The 26,676-nt window shown below is 38.9% G+C and overlaps 2 protein-coding genes across 2 annotated transcripts in view; one reads left to right on the top strand and one right to left on the bottom strand.

The window, feature by feature from the left end:
- The window catches only part of NUBP1 (nucleotide binding protein 1), a 45,338-nt gene extending 37,682 nt beyond the window's left edge, over positions 1 to 7,656 (top strand). Inside the window, exons 11-12 of the mRNA XM_033963142.1 lie at positions 4,883 to 4,966; positions 6,503 to 7,656. Coding sequence (XP_033819033.1) covers positions 4,883 to 4,966; positions 6,503 to 6,555 — 137 coding nt within the window. The 3' untranslated portion in view covers positions 6,556 to 7,656. The remainder of the gene's footprint in view (positions 1 to 4,882; positions 4,967 to 6,502) is intronic.
- Positions 7,657 to 9,267: 1,611 nt separating this feature from the next.
- Positions 9,268 to 26,676, bottom strand: part of TVP23A (trans-golgi network vesicle protein 23 homolog A) — a 50,805-nt gene continuing 33,396 nt past the window's right edge. Inside the window, exons 4-7 of the mRNA XM_033963143.1 lie at positions 25,718 to 25,807; positions 21,319 to 21,447; positions 14,543 to 14,671; positions 9,268 to 9,568 (exon numbers count right to left, since the gene is read on the bottom strand). Of these exons, the coding sequence (XP_033819034.1) occupies positions 9,518 to 9,568; positions 14,543 to 14,671; positions 21,319 to 21,447; positions 25,718 to 25,807 (399 nt within the window). The 3' untranslated portion in view covers positions 9,268 to 9,517. The remainder of the gene's footprint in view (positions 9,569 to 14,542; positions 14,672 to 21,318; positions 21,448 to 25,717; positions 25,808 to 26,676) is intronic.

The raw sequence follows: 26,676 nt of genomic DNA, 5'->3' as shown, positions 1-26,676 counted from the left end.
AAGGAGAAACAACAGTTCCCACTTACAAAAAGGTTTGATTGGCTGGAAAGTCTTCTGGTTTTCATAACAGTGCAAAGATCTGTTAATGATTTCACCCAGCAACATGTGTCCTTCAGTAAAGCACAGCATTTATAGGATAACCAATCCTTACAGTGTAATACGTAGTATTTCATGCATAGTAATATATAGTGCTTTTATTATATATATATATATACACTATATCTAGTCTTAATGCTTGTCAATTATGTAATCCATATTGCAATTCAAAAAAATACTGATTTTTAAACACATTAATTTGAATTTTGCCTAGAGCTGGCAAGGATTAATTATTTATTTGTAATTACTCTCTGAAGGGAATATTTTCAGTGCATTCCTCCTGCTGCTGCCCTGACGTAATTCCCAAGCATGATTATGATGTCAAATTCCAAGTTTGATATGGTAGCTACTTAGCAGCTTATATGACTTATTGCTGGTTCACTAGAAGCAACTTTTTTGTGTTTGCCTCCTTTCCCCTCTTCCCCTCCCCCCAAACCACCCCTCACAAAACTTATGCATTCATGTTCAAAAAATGATGATCTGACTAAACCAAAGGTAATCCTCCTAAACAAAGATATTTCTAGCTTTTAAGTGGAGGAGACAAACGCAGTAAATGACTGGGTTTTTATCTGCTGTCTATCCAGTCTGCTCAACAACGTGGCCAGAGCAGTGCCTGCCACCCATGCATAAACACTGGTTGTCGAGTCTCCACCATGCCAACCTATATAGGCAGCCAAACATGAGGGAGTCTCTGTTACAACCATGGATCATCCCCAAATATTGCTGATTAGGATTCAACTGATCAGTCAAGATGTGTTCCACTCCCCCAACAGCACATGACAAAAAGTGAGTTTAAACACTTGAGTTGCTAAATCTTCTTCGGTCTTTTGCTATTTGTGGGGCACAGACCCTAGCACTCTGTTTGGCATCCAGTTTAGTTCCTACTACTCTTACCCAACATAAACACCTCAACAGCCATGTTATGTTTCCTTGCTCTTTCTAATTAGGCATCTCCCATGTCTATCCTACGTATTTTTTAAGTCACTCACCAATTTGACTTTACTACCTCTCCTGGAAGAGTGTTCCAGGTGTCCACTATCCTTTCTGGGAAAAAATATTTCCTTATGTTACTCCTAAGTGATCTTTTAATTAAAGCTAAGACAGGAGTATAACTCGTATAGGGCCTTGCTCAGTTAGGGTTCTCCCCCAGTCCAATATATAGTGGAGTTGGGAGTAAGTCATGGGAAGGCATTATGAGCAGAAAGCCTGGTGTAGAATACTTACTGAAAGGTTTGTGTTGCGAGCTCCATAGTGAAAAATGGTTATAAAATTTTGTATATGTGGTATTGCACACCTGTAAGATTACAACATAATTATGGTTCAGGGGATAGGCTATGCTAGCAATTGTGTGGAGAGCAAAGAACCTATTTGCATATTTGGTGCCAGTGCCAGTGCCCTTAGGCCCAAAAATTCTGAGATCTTGAAGATCCTATTGCGCAAACAGATGAAATGGAGCCCAAGCACTGTGGGCCCCCCAGAGCAATGGGCTAAGGAGCAGTTAGCCCACATAGTCACAGAAGAACACATGGCCTTGGCTTCAGCCTGGAAACAACTGTGTCTACCATCAATGCCACATTTGGTGACTAAATTGATGACCTTTCTCAAAACCTTTTCAGAATTGGTGGCAAGAGTAATGAGGTCTCCCTGATTAATGGACAGTTTGACTATCCTGTAGTGAGGATGGGGAGCTGGTCGGCTTTAGTACCTTTTCCTACATAGGACCTGGGGTGAGGGTTTGGGAGGGCTTGAGTTCTAGAAGATAGTTTTGGGATTAGGGTATTGCTTCTATTTTCTTTTATTCTGTTTTGTACTGAATGAATACAGTATGTCAGTTATTGCCTGGTTCATTACATTACATTACATTACATTACATTACATTACAGACTTCTATTCCACCTATACCTTGCAGTTCAAGGCAGATTACAAAAGAGCTAACTGGACATTTCCAGTGAAGTTACAACAGTTTGGGGTTTTTTTTTTTTTTTGGTTACAAGGGAGGAGAGGTAGCTGGATTAATTCCGGAAGAACTTGCAAATTGGATATTAAATTGACTATACGTTACTGTGTGATATAACAAATAGATTACAGTTAGAGTACAAATAAGATTACGTTACATTTCAGGGATCTGAATACTTGGTTGGTGTTTTGGGGAGGAAGAGATTATTTAAGTGGAGGTTTTGGGGGAGAATTTATCTAGGAGGAGGGGGAAGGGTTGGGTTAAGATATCTGGATAAATCTTTTTGAAAAGTAGAGTTTTGTGATCTTTATCTGTTTATAATAAAAAATAAATAAAGTTTAAAAAAAACAACTTAAGGAGTACTGCTGGAATATTGGTGCAAATCCCATTTTCTACTGATACTTTGTATGTTTAGATAAGAAAGCTGCTGCTTGTCCTTAATTTACTTATCGCTAGGCATTAATAGTAGCCACTTTACTTCTCTGTTAGAAATATGAGAGCTGATTTGAAAAGTAATCTAGTCTTCAATTTATATACCATGGAAAAAGGATCTTACATTCTCATCACAAATACTCTTAGATAATTTTCCATTACAAAAAGTAACAACGACGAAAATATTAGGAGTATTATTAGACCAAGAACTTTCTTTTCATGATCAGATTAGTTTCGTAGTTAAAAACTGTTTCTATTAGATCTTTATCCAAAGCCTTAAAACCAGATGCTCTTAACATTCTAATTCATTCTTTGGTTATTTCTAGGCTGGATTACTGCAATACATCGTATCATGGCATAACTCAGAAAGAAATAAGAAGGCTACAAATTATACAAAACACAGCAATAAAAATTATTACTAACTCCAAAAAAATATGATCATGTCACACCTCTTCTACAAAAAGCACACTGGTTACCAATTTCGCACAGAATAATCTATAAAATTGCACTGATAACCTTCAAAATCCAACAAACCAATGCACCAATATTTCTAGATCATTTTTTAATACCATATTCTCCAGCCAGGACACTTAGATCAATGGAACAGCATTTGCTGACTATCCCTTCTCTAAAAATAATAGGTACCAGAAGAGCTACAATTTTTTCAGTCACAGCACCCCAGCTTTGGAACAATTTACCAATCTATCTACGTGGAGAAACCTCATTAGAAAAATTTAAAAGCACATTAAAATGCTACCTGTACAAAGATGCATTTGAGTCATAGATAGGATAATTCATCTATCATTAATCCCAGGTTCAAATACCTAATTTTAACCAGACCTTATGTATAGGTCACAACCTCCCCATCCTCTTTTTAGGCTTAGCCATATTTTTAAAACATTCTTCATTACCCTCCTGATGTTGTTTTTCCTTAAATGTACTTTTAGTTTCCTTAAAGATTGTAGTTCACCCCTCTTCCCTTTTGTATCGCTAACTACTTGTATACATACATTGTATGTTTATGTATACAAATTATTTTATTTTGTCTCCCAATTTTAAATTGTCATACACATAGAAGTATTTGATATTGCGTGTACAACAAACTTTTAATAAACTTGAAACTTGAAAACCTGAGTCATCTCCCAACAGAGCTCGACTCGGTTCACGTGTAATTAAGACCAGAGTACATAAGAAAGAGCATAAAAGAAAAAAAAACAACTGGATTATCGTCAATTCTTTGATACTATAGTTAAGCCATTTAAGTTTTATGTAAAGAGCAGAGTTTTCAGGGCTTTACGAAATTGTTGAAGCTGGCCTATCAGTTTAATGGAGTCAGGAAGTCCATTCCACATCTCTTCTAGCTTGAAGGCAAAAGATTGACTAAGCATTCCTATAGATTTAATACCCTTAAAAGAAGGGAAAGATAATTTATATCTCTGTGTATTTCTCAAATGGCAAGATCTGAAGGGGTTCCAATATAAGGGAACTAAAGATAATGCATGCAAATTTAAATTGAATCCTGAAGTGGGCTGGAAGCCAGTGAGATTTTCTCAATAAAGGAGAAACACGATCGTACTTTCGCTTCAGAATCGAATGACTCCAAAGTAGCATCCTTCACATTCAATTCACATTTTGCAGTGTTTCAAAAATAATTTGAAGACATGCAGTAGATTAGTTTGCGACATCACTTTTAGTCCTGCAGTTGTGGCCTTTGTCACGTCATCTGAAGAAAACTTCCATCACCAAAATACTGAACAGAGGCAGTCTCATGACTTTATCGATTGGCCCTCGTATAGTTTGCCAGATCATCACAATAGAGCTCCCTATTTGATCAAGCATGTCTCTGGCTTAGAGGGTACAGATTACCCCACAGAAACCTATTCACTGTAAACTTTTCAACATGGCTATTTCAACATGCATTTAGTAGCTCTGATTAAATAAAACCAAACAAAATAGAAAGTTAAAATTGTTCATTGTACTGGTTTGATTGTAAACCACTATGAGTTTAGCAAAAAAAAACAAAAACAAAGTGGCTTATAAATCCTAATGAAATGAAGTGTTCTTAAAATTGTATTGCTAGTAAATGAACTCCCATATGATTTATAGGTGATGCATACTTGCAGCAGGGCTCATTTGTTTGCCGTGGGCTCTGTGACAAATAGTGCAAATGCACACTATTTGTAAGCAACTCTGAAAGAAACATATTTAAATAAGTTATTTTAAATCGAGCAACACACAGTTCTTTTGGCAAATCAGGTTTAATTCTGAATTGAACCTTAGGGATGTTTGGAAAGGGTCACAGTTACAATTTTCAAATTTGTAGTCCCTGTACAATGTTGTCTTTGCCCGTCTATTATTATGGCATTTTTAATTTATAGCTTTTCATTTTATTTTAAGGAAAAAGTTGTGACAAAGGAAAGTCATTTTTGTCTGAAGTGCCTGACTCCCTTGCAGCCACATCTTACAGGAAAATAATCCAAAGTAAGTACAAGACACATTAGTAGTTATGAATTGGTGCCTTGTCATCATTTATTTATTTTATTTATTTAATTCGATTTCTATCCTGTCCTCCCAGTAGCTCAGAACGGGTTACAAGCAAACATTCACAGTGGAATACATTTGGACAGTACAAAGACTAAACAGCAACTTAAGTACAGGTCAGGAAAAGTGAAGAGGGTGCAGAAAGGAGGGGGGAATATAAGGGGGTCAAGGGATGACTGCAGTTGGAATTTCAGTTGAAGAGGAGGGTCTTTACTGCTTTCCGGAAGATCATCAAAGAGTTCTGTAGTCTGATTTGCGGGGGGAGTTGGTTCCAGAGATGGGGGATGAAGTGGCTGTAGGAGCGCTTGTGGGTGGTTTCTGACAGGAGGGACCTTCCTGGGGGGATGCATAGGTGTTTCAGAGTGGAGGAGGCAGGTGGAGGTGTACAGGATTAGCTTGGATCCTATGTAGGCTGGGGTGGTGGCGTAGATTCTTTTATGTGCTATTACCAAGGCATTGAATGTACAGCGTTAGTTGATCGGTAGCCAGTGCTCTGCCCGGAGGGCTGGAAAGATGGGGTCTATAGCTAGGGGGACAACCCTTCTTCTAGGGAACCTACCTAGCTGGCCTGCACTAATATCATAAACAGCTTGGGGTTCAGACCTCTGGGGAGTTTAGCTTGCCCCAAATGTCAGTGACCCAATGTGGCCATGTTTCTCCTACAGGCTGTGTCAAGGGTAATGGCTATAACACACACAAAAAATCAAACATACAAGTAAAAACACAGTCGTCATTATAATCATGAATAATTAATCAAATAATTATGTAATTAAAATAATAAACAACACTTTTATAAAATCATGCAATAAGAAAACTGACTTACATGGGACGGCCACATAATAAAAAGATGTGCTCATAAAGAATAACTATTAAAAGATTAGTTGTATATGTGTGAAATATGATCTGGTGACATACACAGGCAATTATATTGAACTTTCATAAGTAACAATTTTTAGATATGAACAACTTATGATGCACTTTGTACTAGACAGCATTTAACAGAGAAGAGTGGCATTGTAAAAGATTATACAGTGATGTGACTGCTATGTGTCCTCAACAAGTCCCAAAATTATTCATTTTCTGTATACCTGCAGGGATAAGGAATAAGCCCCTGTTAATCAGTACTTCTGTATCACACAGTCTAAAAATATGAGCATATTGAGGACAATGCTAAAAAGGTTGCCAAATTTAGGCACACAATCATAAAATAAGGGGGATTGAGGATAATTTTAGAGCTGCTAAATCATATTATCAAAGAACATTAACAAGCTTTGTATTTTTCTGTATAAGACCTGGGCCAATCTCTGCAGCTGGGCAGTGATGGGCACAAAGCAGACTAAAATATGGAGCATGTGGTGCTCTGTGACCCTATTGTAACAGTAGGCTTTTATAAATTCTCCTTCATGTTTATTGTATAACAAAGAGCTTTGTTTTAGGTGTATTTTCTAATACATAATTTATTTTTCACTCATGCAGGAATTCAGGAGTATTGTGATATGCATCTTTACCACGAAGGCATAAATGCATAATGAAGCTACTGATCTTCTGTAGAGTCCATGCTATAAGACACCAGTCTAAAACGGTGTCATTCATAAGAATGAAACTTGATACAAATGTACTACACTTCTCCCTCCATATTCGCTGTGATAGGGGATTAACAGAACCGCAAATACAGAAAAACCGCAAATAACTTTTTCATATGTTGTTCACTGTTTTCTATTAAAAACCATTGTGAATATGGTGAAACCGCGAATAACATGGTGGGAGTCCTGGCCTGTTCCTGAAGGAGAAGCAAAACACGGTGAAGAAAGTGCTGGGAATCAGCGATTTTCTCTGTAAACATTTGGAATCAACAATTTCTCTATGATAGCTGACATCATTTGGGGGGAGGAGCCAGCACACTAAAAACCATGAATAATCACAACCACAATTGCTGAAACCGCGAATATGGAGGGAGAAGTGTATTCTAATCTATTTCTTCTGAGAATGGCTATGGTTTTCAGTTTTATTACTACTAATATTTATAAAGTGCTACCAGATGCATATAGCGCTGTACAACAAACATGCAAGCGACAGTCCCTACTTGAAAGAGCTTAAAATCTAATTAAGATCGACATAGGACAAAGGCTTATACATGTTACTTAGGTGAGGAAATATAAGAGTCTCGAGGTATGGGAGTAAAAAGGAATAGCAACAGATATGAGTGCTTTATAAGTTGGGAGGGTAGGGCATAAACGCATATTCATATAACCCTGTAGTACTTGCAGGGGTGTCCAATGTCGGTCCTCGAGGGCCGCAATCCAGTCGGGTTTTCAGGATTTCCTCAATGAATATGCATTGAAAGCAGTGCATGCAAATAGATCTCATGCATATTCATTGGGGAAATCCAGAAAACCCGACGAGGACCGACATTGGACACCCCTGACTTAGAGTAAAAATACTTTTTATGTTATTAAAAAAAACATTAAGATAAACTTTTCATAAGTAAGGAGAATGCTTAATTTACCCAAATTAGATGCTATGAAATATAACTACAATCATTAAAAAATTAACAGGATAATGCATTCCAAATAACAGCAGCAAAAAAAAAAAAAAAAAAAATGGCCAAAAACAAACTTAGAGAGATGGACTCAAAGATAAAGTAACAAAAAAAAAAAAAAAAAGTAATCATTGCCTCTAATTTGAAATAGGCAAATAGGACTTAACCATTGGGAACTTCTTGGGATCTAACTCCTCCACAACATAAGTAAAAATGTAATTAAGAGGGCTCAACAATATAGGAATCATTCTGAAATTTAATCTTACAACAAAATCGCAAGAATATATAGCACCAAGTAAGAGGACTTCTTTGTCTTTGACCAGGAACTGTGTCTTTTTATATACATCAGGGAATATTTGAACTCTAGCTTTCATAAAAATTGTGAACTGATGTAGAAAATATAATCTCAAAATTGAATCATTGTCCTGAAGAAGTTCAGAAGCTATTTTCTAATCTCTTCCCCTATCCTCTCAAGATTTCCAGACAAGTCCCTGCTCCTTACCAGCAGCTAATAAAGTTTCTGTAAAGAAAACATGTCTTGGGCATTCCTAAATTTTCCTTAAGAGATTTATGAAACATCTCTAGATGATCTATTGAAGGTTTGAAGAAAATTCAGTATTCATAATTTAGAATGTTGGTATTATCTTAATTTTCTATGTACAAGCTCGTTCTTTACCAAGGACGATTGCATTTTGCTGTTAACCCTTAACAGTAATCTCTTCTAATTGCTGGGAGTGGCCAGCTGACTTTCTATTACCTGAATCCTTTGAGAGAAGCAAACAGTCATATTACTAAAAAGAGCAAAAGTGGTGCAGAGATACCAAGGCATACTTAGTCAGAGGTAATATAGCTGGTACCAGATTGGTGTTAAGGAAGGGGCAAAAGAATCTTCCTGAGGCAGCCTAGTGCCAACAAGTCATTCCTGCAGTAATTTCACTGGACTCCCTACATATAACCATTACCTGTAGCACACATTCATGATCTCCCTTACCTGCACTGTGCAAGGAACACTCAACCAGTGCCCATCATCATGGAAACTCCTATGAGAGCACCCAACAACTTCTGTGTCCCCATCTTCCCTGGAGGTCAGCTGATCTGACTGACTGTGCATAGTATATAACATAGCCCTCAAAGCTAGAGCCCATCCTTTGTTCCAGCACTGCCAAGACCCCCAAAAATGATATAGGCTTGACAAAACAGGAAGCTATTGGGTTGATGCTGATCTAGCAGAGTGGCATGTTGATTTAACCCTCCTTTGCAGTATCCCTTCCAGCAATCATATAATGGGAAACCAAGACTGCAGTAGATATTGTAAGGCCAAGTCTGGCATCATCGTAGCCCATACTGGAAGTAAATACATGTAACAGCAGTACTGCGCTAGAAATTTGCACAAACAGCTTAACTTCTGACAACGAAGCGCAGTGAAACCGATGTTCTCTTTAAGGTGAGCAACTGTCCTCCATTAGTATTCCTATCAATAGGAGTGGTGCAGCAATAGTGTAGTTTCTGTTACAAGGGGAAGCACAGTGTAGGAATCCCAGCAGACCAGTTCTTTTTGACTGAATTTACAATATTCATATACTACTCTTAGTAAAGAATATGGGTGGAGGACATTGTCACACCTTAGAGAGAACAATGAGTGCAACCCTGAAATTCTGTCTTAGCACCAGATTGTAATGTACTCAAAAACTAACTGAAGCACTGAACAATGCAAATTTTTTATTTATAAAAATCTTTACATTAGTGAAATATAAGTTATGGATTTAAAACAAAATAACATAAGGCACTGATTACATATGGGATTGTGCCATTTTAGAAGGACTGGTGAATACATTTTTTTGAGGGGAGGGGGAATTTTGATCTTTGTAATCTCATGCTTTGATTAAATAACTTTAAATATTGTTTGGATGCTGCGTCTCTTCCAGCATGTATGATAGGCAGCATTTCTTCTTTCAGCAGTCTCCCACTTTGGTTGTCTTTTTGTTTGCTTGTTTGTGTTCTGTCTAGGAAGAAGGTAACACCAAAATTAATCCAGTTGATTTGGGGGTATTAATAAAATAATAGTAATTTTTCAAACATTATAATGATTAGTTCAGAACACTGGTATTTAGTTGTCTTTCTACTTCTCTAGAGAAAATGCCAAAATGTCTCTTAACTAGGTAACTACTGTATTTTCTACTTTGACCTCTTGTATATCGGTCAACAAATATACAATATAAAAGGAGCATTTTCCTCTAGATTAATTGATTTTGAAGCATTCCATAATAGACAGTTCAGACCACTGGCATTTCATCCTCTTGCTTACAGGTGAAAAAAAACCTTTCAACTTGAGCAAATATGTTTTAAGGTCACTCCGTCACTCTATGCCTCTGGTTACATATTTAACAGGGGAGATACTAAATTGAAGGTTGTTTTAAAAAAAAAAAAAAATTGGGTGAAAAAAAGAGTAGATTAGAGTCTTCCCTCTCAGCCCAACTGAACCTAAAAAAACTAGGACAGGAGAGCTTCTACCATCCACTGGAGATCAGTAACCTTTTATGTACAGAGCTCAGTTCATACTCTGTCTCATCCTGCTGGTAAATAGAGATAATTCCCAAGTTCTGGACTGAGCTGTCGTGTATGTAAAAAAAAAAAAAAATGCGTAGTATGCATGTAAATGTTTAGAATACTAACATAACAGTATGTGCATATGCCAACATGCACACCTAAGTGTTATTCTGCTTAACTTATATTGTATTTGCAATGGAGGCATAAACATGTAAAGCATGGGTGGAGTTCTCACCACCCATCTGCTGCACTTAGGTGCTAAAACTTACACCTGAATGTTAAGCCTATACACAGTATATATAGGCAGTGTGAGGCCTTGTAGTGAGTTGAGCAGCATCATAGGCTTTATCTTGACTATCTCGAGAACACATTGAATGCTTGAGTGTTTGGAATGCCAGTGGTAGATGACTACACCAAAGTGTGCATGTTTAGCTACTGGCAAAGTATGTTAATTTGTGTTATTTTCTACAATAAAGTGCAGGTATTGAAGGTTTATTTAATAAAATGCTGCTAAATTTTTAGCATAATGTCTTTTTATATTTGATCCCAAATCAACTGAGAGGATTTTTTCCAACAGTTTTGCTAACCTTCATTCAAGCTAATTTTAGAATAAATATTCACTGGTCCTCAGCGGGCCACCATGCACTCGAATGCTCTCATTGTGAATGGCTTTACGCTCCCACTCGTCATAGGAACCAGCCCGACTTTGATTTTTGCATTGAAAATATAGTGATACTTAAATATATGCTAAAAGTACTTAGCTTCAAGTGAAGTAGTGTAGGGAGAATGTATTCTTAACATCCGTTGTCCAGAATTCTTACATTTATGTAATTGTATCAATATACAAGAATTGTTAGTTACTTTTACGTTTGACAGATATATCCTTTTGATTAGCAAGTGGCCTCTAGCGTCTGACGCCTTCTCCCCTGATTGGTTGGGGAGTTGACGTCGGGTGTGTGAGTCTATAAAATGAGCGATTATGAGCCGACCCGCCACTTCACATGTATGCAATGGCGGTTGAAAGTTATTGAAAGGTGAGAGGGGTTATATTGGGGAAAGCTTTCATTTAATTTAGCTTAGCTGCACTGTAAGTTGAGTAGGTATATGATAATGTGGAAACTTAGGTTTCGTGTTTTATATTTTAGGGAGTAGCAATCTTGATAAAGCCCATCAACGCTAACGGGCGAAACATGTTAAGAAGTTAAGAATACATTCTCCCTACACTACTTCACTTGAAGCTAAGTACTTTTAGCATATATTTAAGTATCACTATATTTTCAATGCAAAAATCAAAGTCGGGCTGGTTCCTATGACGAGTGGGAGCGTAAAGCCATTCACAATGAGAGCATTCGAGTGCATGGTGGCCCGCTGAGGACCAGTGAATATTTATTCTAAAATTAGCTTGAATGAAGGTTAGCAAAACTGTTGGAAAAAATCCTCTCAGTTGATTTGGTTACATGTTTAGTTCTTCATTCACATATAATTTAGTGCAAGAGTTTACATTTTTATATTTGATGACAGAAGAATATTTTCCTATTTTTCTGTGATTGTTCTGATCTGAGTAGCCTTCTCCGTTTGTTCTGCTGGAAAGTCCAGAAAGATCTCCCTGAGGGCCTGACAGAATTCAAGCTTGTAGTCCTTGCAAATGATGTCTAGCACCCATTTTTCTGAAGAAATCTGTGTCCATGTCTCCCAGAACTCTGAAAGTCTCCTCCCTATGAGAGGGAAGCTCAGGGGCAGACCTGGCATCATTGGGATTTTTTTTATTTTAAAGAGGCTGCTAAGTGTGAGCTGGATGTTTGAGCTCTTCTGTAGCCTCCAAAGCTCTATTTAGATCCTTGAAAGGACCTTTGGGACAAGGACCCTGCAGACCCATAGCGTGGTCTTCTTTACCATGAAAGAAACCATGACTGGAACTCCCTGTTTACTGTCTGGTATGGACTTGGAACAATGAACCATAACATGTCATCAGATTGTCCAATCCTTTCCCAAAGAGCAGCTGACCCTTGAAGTCTGCTCAGGGTAGCTTTAGATGCCGAATCTCTCATCCACTATCTGATCCATAGCATTCTGAGGGGGAGATGGTATAATCTGACATTTTACTCAACTCTAAGCATGTATAAATAGCATCAGCCACACAATCCACCCTGGCTAGCAGCACAGGGGAACAAACTGCCTTTTCCATGATCGGAGTCTGGCATAGTATGGCTCGTGCCACAAAAAAACTGCAGCTTTAAGGCCTAAAGCCAATGCCTCGAATTGTCTTTTGAGGACCAAGTCTACTCTGCGATCCTGTGTATCCTTTAGGATCACTCATTCACTTAGTAATCTGTGTCACCAGTGAATCCACCTTAGACGGTGTAAACAGTTGCTGAAATTCAGAAGCCATGGGATATAATTTCTTCATTGCCCTGGCCTCTGGTAGAGGGCCCTCTGGCATTTCCCAATGCTCCATTATCATTCTGGTAATCTCTGGATGTGAAGGGATGCACGTACACTGTGATTTGGTACTGCTTAACAGTGAAAGCTGGGCGGAAGAAGCCTGTGGAGACTCTAAATCCAGCTCTTGCAGAGATACCATAATGACCTCGGTCAAATCTGCTGATTTGAAATGTCTATGCACCAGCAGATCCTCTCCCTGGTCTGCGGCTGTCACAGACTCCTGGCTGTCTGCCCCAAACTGAGAACCAGAATCCACTAAGAAGGCAGTATTCTTGGAGAGCAGTGGAATTGTATCCAATCCCTAATCATCCCAGTCCTTATCTGACTGGACCTCCAATTCTTGCAGCCCTACTGTCCGCAACGGAACCTTGCTTTGTAGAGGCAAACCCCTCTTAGCACTTACCGGCTGCCACACAGATGGTACAGATGACAATTTTTATGTCTTATTTGCTGCATACATCAAAGTCACAAAATTGGGATCAAACACCTGACCTGGCTCCTCCAGGGACCTCTGTCGGTATACCTCCTGCGTCCTCTCAGGGTCAGTGGCGTCTATGCAAATTCACTTTGCTGATGACAAAAAGTGTTTAAGGGGCTCTAACAAGACTGTACGACCCTGCTGCAACTCCTGTTTTCTGCAACTGAGCTTTTGAAGTACAAGGAGAGGTTAAGCCCATGGCTCCCCCCCCCTTAATGTGCACCACAGCACGTGGCACATGGGTGGTTCTTGATGGCCAACCAGCACAAAACTGGCATGATACAGGGGTCAAACAGCCTGAGAAGTCCATCCCAACCATTATTAAGTAAAAAGATGTTTTGAGGCAAATAAAGGCTTTAAAATCAGGACATCCAAGATGGCCACTGCAGCAGCATTTTGGCACCAAAAATCAGCACAGGGTTACTAAATGAAGGACTCAAAAATTCCCAAAACCTGATTTTGGAGGTGGGGGACCCTCAAGGAGGTCCCAGAAACAGTTAAAACTTCCAACTCTATATCACCTTGATGTCTCCCATAGACAATAATAAAGCATACTCACAGTTCTGCCATGCACTTTGTCTACTTCAGTTCTCACTGCAGCTGAAAAATGGAGAAGAGTTTTGCCTCTGACAAGAGTGCAGGGAGCTCCAGGGGCTTGTCTCTTTAGGCTTCCTTTTAAACAGTCTCTAAGAGACTGAAACTTTCTACCCCACTAGCTCTACATGCCTCATCACGGGGGATATGCAGCCAGCACCCACAAAGTCTCCCAGGCCGAAATGGGGGTAATTTCAGCCTGCACTCGAGTGCCTAACGGATCAGGGGCAAGCAAACTCCCAGGGGAGTGAACCCTGAGCTGTGTCAAGTATTAAAGCTGGTTGGCTAGGAAGGTTCCCTGGAAAAGGGTGGAACTCCCATCTACAGACTTCTGATCCTAGAATCTGTCTCTTCTCCCAGGCAAATCTGCTTCAGAACTGCTGGGGACCTCTGTAGCACAAGGAAGCCTCAGAATTTGGTAAAAAAAAAAAACAACACACTAAAAAGCAGATCAGATGAAAAGATATCTTCTCAACTCACTAGCAGAAGAATAAACTCAGGAGAGGGGGTATTGCCCAGTGAGTCAAGGAGGTGAAGCTAAAACATTTGAGGAATGTCTTCTGCAAAAAACTTGCAGGTAAAGATACAGGAAAAATTTAAAAAAAACTCTAAGGAGTGACGATGTTCCTAAATGGACTTTATTTGAAAGAGTCAAAGTTCCAAAGGTACACCAAAATCATCCACATAAAAATAGGTAATTCACATAAAAGCCTTAAAGGACCTAGTCCGCTAGGGATACAGGACCAACACGGTCTGCGTTTCATCAAAAAGTCTTCAGGGGTCCTATAAAGGTGAATACATGGGAAACAATTGTGTACATTGGAACTAAATACAGTATATTAATGTAGGAAAAAGACTTATTTTCATAGTAAAGATATTTGTCAGTGTCATTTGTACAACCAGCATTAAAACTTACCCTCTGAAACAACTGTTGGGATAAAAGTCTTGAAGCTTTTCTGCTGATACTTTTTTGCCCTTCAAGCTTACAATGGATATAACCATAAAGGTTAGCAGTTTGAAGAGAGATTCCAGCTATCACAAGAGCCTAAGAACAAGGAAACTGATGTTTCAGTATCAATATAGAATAAACTTATTTCCTTTTTTTACTAACCCCAACCCTTTTACAAAACCGCGCAAGAGGTTTTTAGTGCTGGCTGACACACACTGAATGCTCTGCACTGCTCCGACGCTCATAGGAACTCTATGAGCATCGGAGCAGCGCAGAGCATTCAGTGTGCCAGCTGCTGCTAAAAACCTTGCGTGGCTTTGTAAAAGATGGGGGTATATTTTTTTATTCCAATTATATTTCCAACCATAAATCTTGAACAGATAACATGTTATGATATAAACACTAAAAAAAAAAAACTCCAAATAATAAAACAAAATAAAAAAATTAATACTCAACCAATCTAACCCACAACTACCGTATAAGAAAAAAGGATTCAAGAAATCTAGATAAGGTAAAAAAATAAATAAAAATTAAAGAGTTTAGTTTCTTACTTGCTAAATCTTTTCTAGTAGATGGGTGTCATTCTGGACAGACATGTAATATATCCCCATGCTTGCAAGCCATGCAGAAGGATTCCACTCCAGCTTTTGATTCCTTCCTCTTTCACTAGAGGGCTCTGCTGTCCCTTTCAGTTTATACCAAAGCAGGTAATAGCCCCCTATAGCAACACATGTGAAGGAGGGGTACGGGGAAACTTACAACTACAACTCTGTTCTGCTCTGAAAATATAACAAACATTGCCAATGAACAATCAAAACAGCGAAATAATCATGCCAAGCAGAAATATTTATGGAGCTCAAATAATACTCCAATAGAATAGATTATTCTTCATACCCGCAAATGTCTGACAAACATCCAAATTTCAGTTTGGACTTGAATTTTCTGATTGATACAGTAGGCAGGCACAGGAGAAAACTAACAGGGTGGGGCTCCAAAATGACACACCTATCTAGTTTCAAGTTTTATTATGGCTTGATATACTGCTTTAAATTCCAAAGTAATTTACATCATTCAAATTCTAAAAATTTTTTTTAAAAAGAATAGCTGTAGAACGGGTGGATTGTAAGAATGTTGCTCTGATGATCAAAGTGATCTTAAGGTTTTGTATGGGATCAAAACTATCAATAAATGAGGGGGAATGATTAGATTGTACTTTGAATGCAAGAAAAAGAATTTTAAACATAATTTTATGGGAAATGGACAACCAGTGGGCCTTTTTTTTTTAGAAAAGGGGTAACATGGTCAAATTTCTTAGCATTAAAGATTATTTTTATGACTGTGTTTTGGATAATTTGGAGTCTCCTGATCTCTTTTTGTGTGATTCCCTGGTAGAGAGACTTGCAGTAGTTTAAATTGGAAATGACTAGTGAATGAATGAAAATATTAAAAGATTTAGGGCTCCTTTTACTAAGGTGCGCTAGCGTTTTTAGCGCACGCACAAAATTACTGCATGCTAAATCGTGCGGTATGCTTCTAGAATAACACCAGCTCAATGCTAGCGTTAAGTCTAGTGTGCGCGGGTATTCCGTACGTTAAGGCCCTAACACACCTTAGTAAAAGAAGCCCTTAGAGTCCAGTAGTGATGAGAGAGACTGGATCATCTTAAGTTTAAAGAAACATTTCTGTATTACTGAGCTAATTTGTACATTAAAGGAAAGTTTGTTATCCAACCACCGTTAATATAATGAAATCATGAATAACAAGAGACGCACCGATTCTCCTTCAAATTAAGCGACTCCCTTTTAGCCTTGTGGAGATAATTATGAACTTTGGCAATCACCACCCGAGGCTGCGGCGACTTTCCTCCCGCCGGCACAGTTGATGTGCGTGCTCCAATTTAATGGGGCCCAAACCCTCTGGCAAATGTAACTCCACCTGCAATCAGCATTCCAACTCAGAGATTAGGCGGGAGTGGGCAACTGATTCCGGGAGGCCCACAAACCTGATATTGTCTCAACGCGATCGATTTATGAGATCCTCTAACTTTGCAGCTTGAGAACGTAATTGTGTATGAAGTTCCTCAAGATCCAATGAGATTGATGTGGTCACCTCCTCCACTGTTGCCACCCTAGTCTCCAGCTCCGTAGTGCAGCGAAACAACTCAGCCAGAAGCGATTTTCTCTGAAACTAGTAAGCACCAAAATTTTTATTGGTACTGTACAGTACTTTATTCATGGATAATGTAATTTGGGGTGAGGAGCCACCTTGCTAAAAATTGCGAATAGTCGAAACTACGATTGCTGAAACCGTAAATATGGAAGGAGAAGTGTATTGCCTTTTGAAAAAAATATGAATTAAACCATTCCAGAGCAATCCCTGAGATGCCTAGAAATTCGAGTCGGTTTAGGAGACTTGAATGATCAATCGTATCAAACGCTGCTGTTAAGTCCAATGAAATCAGAAGGACTGATTTTCTTTGATCCAGGTAGTTCCTTATAGTTTTATTTATTTATTTTTAGTATTTATATACCACTTATAGCCTAAGTGGTTTACAATCAGGTGCTCCAGCATTTTTCCCTATAGTAGTAATAGTACTTATAGTAGTAATTAATCCTAGATGTGAGAGCTCGGTGGAGTGGTGTGGCCTGAAGCTGGTTTGATTTGGGTGCATAGCATTAGTTTGCTCCAGGAAAGGTATCAGTTGATTGAAAACAATCTTTTCAGTTAGTTTTGCTAGAAATGGGATATTGGCTATTGGGTGATAATTAAAGCATTTGTCAGGACTAGCCGAGGGTTGCTTCATGATCGGTCTAATGCAAGCTAACTTCCAGAGCCTTGATATGGTGCCAATGGAGAGGCTTTTTGCTATCAAACTTTGAATGAAAGGTCCAAAGATGAAAAAGTATTTTTTAATTAGGAAAGGTGGCAAAGAGTCTGAATGGTTACCTGGTAAGAATTAGGGGTACAGGAGCCTTAGGATTCCATTCCTGCCAGTTTTGAGGGCAAACAAGGAGACTTGAAGGTTCTGGAGCACTTTAAAAAAATTTAAAAATCGGGAAATCCATGATGGCCACTGCAACAGCATTTTGGTGTATAAAAAAATGCCACCAAAATGCCTTAATTAAAAAAAAAAAATCAGTGACTTTGGGGGTGGAATAACCTAAGAGAAGGGGAAGAAACCAGAAAAACAATGTTTTAAAGATCTCCTCCAAACCCCAATTTTCCTCATAGGTGTAACAGCCTTACTCATTGTGACCGGTGCTGGAACTGCGCTGCAGCCTGCCCAGCTCCTAAAGTAGCTAGATCCGGGAGAAGAAATCACTGCCTCAACTGGACCGCTCCTCCAACGCTGAGTCTTCGGGCTGACAGTCAGACCAGTGTTTAACTGAGCCTAGAACCCCCGTGGACCCATGTACACAAAAGAGGGGAGGTGAAATGCAGCTGGCACCCTGCAGAGCCCCACTGAGCATCCTACGGATGTGACAGACTGCATTCAAGCTCCTGCAATGCAGTAGGCAAGCAATGCAACAAGGGGAACAGATCCCGAGCTCCTGAAAAGCCAGACCAACAAGTACCACGGAGGGATTGGCTGCTTTTCCAAGCAGGCAGAGCTGAATCCTTGATGAGGTGAGTTCTGAGCACCAAAAGCCTTAAAAACTTCACAGAAAAGACAGAAAAAAATAAAAGAAATATACAGAGCAGATCAGAAAGACTCCTTCCAGCTCAGAAAGAAAAGCTGAAGGGGGCAGCAGAGCTCTCTAGTGAAGGAGGATGGATTCAAAAGCTTAAAGGATTCCTTTTGAACGGCTGCAAGCATGGGGCTATTACCTGTCCATCCAGAATGACATACCTATTGCACTAGAAATACACACATAAGAATTGCCATACTGGGACAGATTGCAGGTCCATCAAGCCCAGTATCCTGTTTCCACCAGTGACCAACCCAGATCCCTAGCTAGATCCCAAGTATGAGAGTGGTTTGAAAAGTTTGGTAAAAAAAAGCAAGTTAATTTTTTTTTTTAATTTGACAAAACCTTTTCACCCACACATCCAGGTGGGGTGGGAGCGGAAGGGGGTATATGTAATGTAATGTAATGTAATGTAATTTATTTCTTATATACCGCTACATCCGTTAGGTTCTAAGCGGTTTGAAGAAAATATACATTAAGATTATAAATGAGAAGTAAGAAGGTACTTAAAAATTCCCTTACTGTCCCGAAGGCTCACAATCTAACTATATCTTTTGTTTTGGTATTATTCCTGATGGTAATGATGGATGGGGGAGGGAATTTTTATCTTTTGTATAGATACTGATTGATTATAAGTGCTTGGTTGATTATCATTATTTGCATATAAATTGTATTGCACTTTTTGTTGGCATTAAAAACTAAATAAAGTTAAAAAACAAAAACAAAACTATTTTTCCAACAGGATGGTAAAACTGGAAACTTCCTGGACTAAGTCTCCAACGAGGGTTATACACTACGTTGAGAAATATAACTGGTTTGTGGGTTTTTTTTAAATATGTGTTTAAATTGGTGGGGTTTTTTTTTTTAACCAAACTTCAAACCACCCTTGTGTGTGTGTGTATACTGCATATATGAAAGTATAATGATATTATCTTACACTAACATGTTATGCTCCTACTACAAACAAATATTCCACTGGATTGCCAATATGAAACCATTAAGAAACCAAGGGGCTCTATTACGGTGTAGTAGTTCATGCCATCTACTGCATTAAAAGCAACTTAGAGTAAAAACGCTGTGTTAGCTGCCTAATGCAGAAGTGAGCAGGGATAGGTATGATACGAGTGGATGGTGGTGCGACAGCTAGTATACAGTACATCATAACTGCTGATAAGTTAGCAGAACTTTAACTGTTACCTCAAGAGGAGGCAGTAAATGTAGCTGTGCTACTGGTAGTGCAATAGCGCAGCATGCTGTCACGAGCTGAAACGGTACTCAGCTAGCCACCCCTTCGAGCTCTACCCTGACTCCCTGGTGACAAACCCAACTCCAAAAGCCCTGCCCCTGACAAAACCCTGCCCTCCAGAGCCCTATTCTTCCTTGGTCCCTCTTTTCTAGGGGGGGGCAGAACTGATGATCTGATCAGGAGAATCAGGGTTGTGCTCAGGCGGTGGAAGAGAGGACCAGGAATGGGTAGCACCACCATGGTTAACTGTCATGTTTGTGTCTTAATGCACAGCTGTAGTTTTACATGCCTTCACCATCAGCCCAGACTTGTAACATGGTGGCTGTGCATTAATTATGTTCTGTGTACTAAATGCAGGGCAGAGTCACGGCACACCTCTTGCATGTACCATAATGGCTTTGCATGTTTAAAGTGTTGCTTTTAATGTGCAATAAGTGCAAAACATACTGCACTAATAAAAGAGCTTCTAAGTTTTAGGTATTTTAATTGAGGAATATTTTCAGTTAAACAATGCCTCTTATTAAAAGTCTCTTGTGTCTAAGCGGTTAACATGGGCATTAGTGTATGCTGTTTGCAGATGCCCACTTTGCCAATTACAAAGTAGCTTGACACTTAGCTAATTCCTGCATTAGCTAGATTGTGTGGTATGGCATAGGGACTGGGTGGGTAAGTACCTTACAATTAATTAACAGTACATGGTTAAGTTACACTGGGAGGGAATGCATGGATGGGAGAACATCGCAGGGGAGGAGACATAGGCATCCTGGGACTGTCGGCCAGAAGAAGCCCTTTCTGGATACGTCAATCGCTCCTCCTAAACTTACTTGCTCCACTTCATCACTGACGCTGACCCATTCTGCTTCTATTCCTTTCTCTCCTCTCTTCTACCTTCCAAAGTATTTAGATCAATGCTGTCTTTTTAAAATGTTTATTTTATTTTTATTTTTCCTCTAACTCTACTTTTCACTTCACTATTACCCTCCAGGTACTTTAGTTAGATTGTGAGCCTTCGGGACAGTAAGGGAATTTTCCAAGTACCTTTCTTATTTCTAATCTTAATGTATATTTTCTGTAAACCGCTTAGAACCTAACGGATGTAGCGGTATATAAGAAATAAATTACATTACATTACATTACATTACATTAAGCTGGGGGGGATGGTACAGTTTAGGGTCGCCTGAATAATTTACTCAGGGAGAATTCTGCACCTGCTCTGTACAACTGAGGTCTTTCTGGGAGCTAGAGGGAGAGAGAACTGGAGGCTGGAGTCTGAGGAAGGAAAAGGCAGGAAGGAATTTCAGTTCAAATGATGGGGAAATGCTGTGCAAAACCCTACACATAAACAATGCAGAAGTCCACTAGGCAAAATAATTGGAGTGAAGTGCATCCATACAGTATTATTTACAATGTAGTTGAGTACAGTAAATTGTATAGTTTCTTCATTGTAAGAAGCTTTGCATATTAATTTTTGCAACTAATGCATGGCATTAATAAAGGTTTAATGAACATTGGTAAAAGGGATTTCCGCAATAAGTTATTTCAGTTTTGCATTTGTCATTTCTGGACACTTGGGGCCTCTTTTACAAAGCCGTGCTAGCAGCTGCCCTTGCGCTAACGGCCCCGAAGCCCATAGAGATTTAAAGGGCTTCGGGGCTGTTGCCGCACGGCAGCTGCTAGCGTGGCTTTGTAAAAGAGGCAGTTGGTTTCATATTCTCAGGGAGCTGAGGGATATAAATGTGTTTATAACTGGTGAAGATGCATGTACATCTGATTAAAGTACTACCAAAAGTAATCAGAAAATGTCTTACTAGCCATTTCAGCTTCAAGGAGAATAAAGTGCTAAAAAGGAAGACTGTCCAGATCATTGGACAAATAATCAGACCCAACCAAAAAATTTGAACTTCCACTTCCGTTGATGTGGAATAATTTGTGGAAACCTAAGACACAAACAGTACAATATGTGAATTATTAAATGTTAATTGCATCCGAACATTTTATTTGTCTATAATTATTAAAACAACATTTTAACTTGCTGTAACATGGACTGCAAAGAAGTACAATCTTTTGCACTGTCTATTTTTATATTCATTCCAGAAAACTAAAACAAAATTTAATCTTTGGGAATTACAATTAGGAAGGAAGAATAGAGGCTGCTTTCTTCTCTATCCCTCTCTCTCTCTCCATATTTCCAGAAATTTTGAAAACTACTTTCCCTTTACTTCCATTTTTTGTTTAATGTCCCATACCCTCTTTCTTCAGTTTAAAACTGTTTTAATTTTATTTATTATGACTAAAACCTTCCAGTCATACATGTGATCACCTCGGCTCCTTTCCTTAAAAGTATGGTTCATGAAATAGAATACAAACACCCCCTCACCCTTTTAGTAAGCTGTGGTAGAGGTTTCTACCATGACCTGGAGTGCTAAATGCTCCGACGCTGCTCAAGGATCAAGGACTCAAAGATCTCCCGTATGAGGAACGATTGGGTAAGTTGGAGCTATACTCACTCGAGGAATGCAGAGAGAGGGGAGACACGATCAAGACGTTCAAATATGACACGGGCCGTATCGAGGTGGAAGAAGATCTCTTTTTTCTTAAAGGAACAATGGCAACAAGAGGGCATCTGCTGAAAATCAGGGGTGGGAAATTTAATGGCGACACCAGAAAATATTTCTTCACCAAAAGGGTGGTTGATTGCTGGAATAATCTTCCACAACAGGTAATTGAGGCCAGCAACGTGCCAGATTTTAAGAAAAGATGGGATTGGCATGTAGGATCTCTTCATGGAGGTAGTTAGGGGGTGGGTCATTAGTGTGGGCAGACTGGATGGGCCGAGGCCCTTTTCTGCTGTCATTTTTCTATGTTTCTATGCTACGACACTCAGAATTCCTATGAGCATCAGAGCATTTAGCGCCCTAGCCCACAGTAGAAACCTCTACTGCAGCTTAGTAAAAGAGGGCCAAAGTTCCTGCTTCATGTTTTTACCCCATTTGTGACATGCAAAATGCTGCACTCATATGACACAAATGTTAGAAGCTTCCTAATGAAAAGGCAGCTTGTAATTCAGTACATACTTTTTAGTTAAGGATGCAGACACTATGACATATCATAAGTAGGACTGGCCCACAGGTGATTGATTCATTGTTGTACGCTGTGATATTTTGATCGATATTTATCAATTTTTATCTATTTATTCAATACATTTGGTTTCTGTTTTCTCCCCTTTTTGATTTTTATATATATTTTTAGACTCCTGATGCAGGCTGTTTAGCCAAAACACAAGTCTGTGTCAAGTCACTGAGTCATTAAGAAGCCACAGCAAACAATAAAGCAATTTTTATACTGCTTAGTCATCTTCACTGCTTTGTTTCTTCTATTGCTGGTGGTTTTTTCCCTCTGTTGTTTAGACTGTAGGTAAACTTCAACCATAAACCCCACCCCCCATCCCATCTCACCTTCGTATTCATAATCTTGTCCTTCTCCCTGCTACTGTTGCCACAATCCTACTTCAGTTTTCTGCCTTAAACATAACAGAGACATTTAAAAACCTGCATGCACTCAAGATCTGCAGAGTTCCACTCCCTCTGATGCAAAGGATGGGGTGGAACATGACAGGCCTCATTTGGGCATGCAAGTGCTCAAAGGCCAACCACTGTTTTGCTGCTATTGTACATGCCAGTGCCATGCTGCTGCTGTCCGTCACCCTATGCTCTCTCATTCTGGAGCTTGCTTTCAAATGAAAGAGATTTGCCTCATGTGTATTTATCACCACTCAAGCTATTATTGTGAAATTCACTATCCACCTAATGCAATGCGCTGTCGCACAAAATTCAAATGTAGTCTTGTAAAATGATATCTTTGAGATTAACTGGGATCTCAAGTGCTCACAGCCATAGTATTGAAGTATTTTTCAAAATCAATGGCCAATACCGTGAGCTATCATTGAACCCTTATGTAATCTCTATTTTCTCTTCTACTTATATTCTATACTTTTTATTATTTTCTTTTATAATTTTTCCTTTTATAAAATGTATAAGTTATTTGCTTTACTCTCCCATATAGTGGGAGAGTAAAGCAAATAACTTATACATTTTATAAAAGCAAATAACTTATACATTTTATAAAAGGAAAAATTATAAAAGAAAATAATAAAAAGTATAGAATATAAGTAGAAGAGAAAATAGAGATTACATAAGGGTTCAATGATAGCTCACGGTATTGGCCATTGATTTTGAAAAATACTTCAATACTATGGCTGTGAGCACTTGAGATCCCAGTTAATCTCAAAGATATCGTTTTACATTTGAATTTTGTGCGACAGCGCATTGCATCATGTGTATTTATGCCACGTAAGTATTTAAATATCTCTATATCTCCCCTCTCCCGCCTTTCCTCCAAAGTATACATATTGTTAAGTCTGTCCCCACACGTCTTTTGATGAAAACCACTGACCATTTTAGTAGCCTTCCTCTGAACTGACTCAATCCTTTTTATATCTTTTTGAAAGTACAGTTTCCAGAATTGTACACAATATTCTAAATGAGGTCTCACCAGTCTTTTATACAGGGGCATCAATACCTCCTTTTTCCTACTGGCCATTCCTCTCCCTAGGCAACCTAGCATCCTTCTACCTTTCTCCGTCACCTTTTCAACCTGTTTGGCCACCTTTATATTATCATATACTACCACACCCAAATCCTGCATCTCTTCTATGCACAATAGTTCTTCACTCCCTAAACATTTTGCAGCCCAAATGCATAATCTTGTATTTCTTAGCATTAAATCTTAGCTGCCAAATTTCAGACCATTCTACTACTACTACTATTATTTTGCTAGGTCCTTCCTCATGTTATTCACACCATTAGGAGTGTCTACTATTGCAGATTTTGGTATCATCCGCAGAGAGGCAAATCTTACCTGACAGCCTTTCTGCAATCTCACTTACAAAAATGTTAAAAAGAACAAGCCCAAGAACCGAACCTTAAGGTACACCCCTGGTAACATCCCTTTCCTCAGAGAGATCTCCATTGACCACTACCCTCTGTTACCTTCCATTCAACCAGTCCCTGACCCAGTTTGTCACTAGTGAATCCAAGTTGCATTGGGTCCTGTAATCCACAGGGTTTAAGAAACATCACTAATTCTGTTTTAAAAGCATTTTCATTAATTTACTTACCATATATACATTTTTGGCCCAAAAAAATTGCCCAGAAATTGTGGTCTCGATTTATATTCAAGTCTACACATAAGTACTTCTCTTTTGTACTATAGTTTTAAAAAATATCAAAATTTAAACCTACTAGGGGCAAGCCCGACATACAGGCAGCTGATTCTTCCATGCTGTTTGACAGCTGTCGGGAGGAAGGAAGAGTGAGGAGTCAATGGTGCATCCGGATTGCAAGCAGCCCTGCTTTTGGTCCCTGTCCCACTAAACTGTCTGGCAATAATGAAACTAAACGCCACAGGGGCCTTCCCTTTTGCCAAATCAATATAGGCTCTGCCGGTCTCAATTCCGCCCCTCAAAATCAGGATGTAACTTCAGCCCAGAGTGAGGGGAGGATCTCTACACCAAGGGGTCCTTTTATCAAGCCGCGCTAGCGGGGTTAGCACGTCGGACATTTCATCACGGGCTAACCCCCGCAGCCGGCTAAAAAACTAACGCCTGCTCAATGCAGGCGTTAGCGGCTAGCGTGGCAGGTGGTTTAACGTGCGGTATTACGTGCGTTAAACCCCTACCGCAGCTTGATAAAAGGACCCCCAAATCTCACAAGCAGAGACACACAGCCCACTGGTTCAAGACTGAAGTACCTATTGCACTAGAATTGAGATTTTACATCCTATAACTATATGTTAAGTGCATTTCTATCTTTTGTGACCAACATTTCTGTGTAGAGACCTGCGTACAAAAGAAACAAGCAGGAAATCTAGATGCCAGTAACTATTCATATCAGCAAAATGAAATATTAAAGTATCAAAATGTAAAACAATCCATTTCTTATAAATGATACAATGTAACAGTATTTAGGTCCCCTTTTATAAAGCTGCAGTAGAGGTAAATGTTTCAAAGCTCAAAGGAATTGAATGAGTCTCAGAACATTTACCCCGCTGGTCTGCAATAAAATGCTCTACTGCGGCTTGATAAAAGGGAATCTTTAATCTTTCAAGAATATACAACTATCTTTTATAAGGTCTTTATAATTGTAGTACCTTTTTTGCTTCAAACATCCAGTGACTTTTGCCATCTTCATCAATCTGATTCCACCAACGTAAACCAACCAAGAGTCTTCCAGTAACATTCTAATGACATCAAATTTAGTTAGTTTTTAATATTATTCCTTCAACACTGAGTAGGTTTGCACTTTCTTTATTAGACTTTCTATATATTTTAAATACCTACCTAATTCTTTTTTTTTGGGGGGGGGCGTGAGGGGGGTAGAACAACATGAATATTTTAGGTAAATGAAAATACACTTAATGGATCTACCCTTCCCAAATGGAAAGAACTACCTAAAAAGGCTCCAAAGTAATAATAGACTGCATTAATCTACATGCAACAGTTTACTTTTTAATAAGCATCATTTTGAATACGTCACTCCTCCCAACAGCAAATGCTCACTGTGTCCCTTCCTTACATATATGATTTGATTTCCTTTGAAATACTTACTTTGGGGGGGGGGGGGGCTCTTTAAGTAAAGCTTAGTTTTTATTTTTTTATGGGCTAAGAAGCCCATAGGTATAAGCTAAGCTTTAGTAAAAGGGCCCCTTAGTGTTTTTGTCCCTTCCCTCTTAAGACAGAATGCTCACACATAAAAATGTAAAGGTAATCACAGGGCATATTTTTTTCAGTCAGGCCTTTTCACAAATCTGACTTTATAGTCTTTGAGACCTGCCTTTTGACTTGCGAGCATAATACATGACCTTTTTTTCTTTTCCCTACCTAACCTTATTTCCCTGATTTCCTCAGATGAATTTCTAATTTTGTCTCTTTTATGTTTTTCTTGTGTCTCCTTTCTTCCCTCTAATCTTTGTTCTTTACTATTTTTTAACTTCACTTTTTAAATTTTTCCTTTTTAAACCACTTGGATATTTTTGTATTACTTTGTGGTATATCAAAAATAAACCTGAATACCGATTTTGTGTGGGCTATGACCAAGAACATAAGAACA

The sequence above is a fragment of the Geotrypetes seraphini genome, chromosome 11 (assembly GCF_902459505.1).
Source record: "Geotrypetes seraphini chromosome 11, aGeoSer1.1, whole genome shotgun sequence".
NCBI lineage: Eukaryota > Metazoa > Chordata > Amphibia > Gymnophiona > Dermophiidae > Geotrypetes > Geotrypetes seraphini.
Note: the sequence above shows the minus strand (reverse complement) of the source record. Positions and strands in the feature narration are given on the sequence as shown.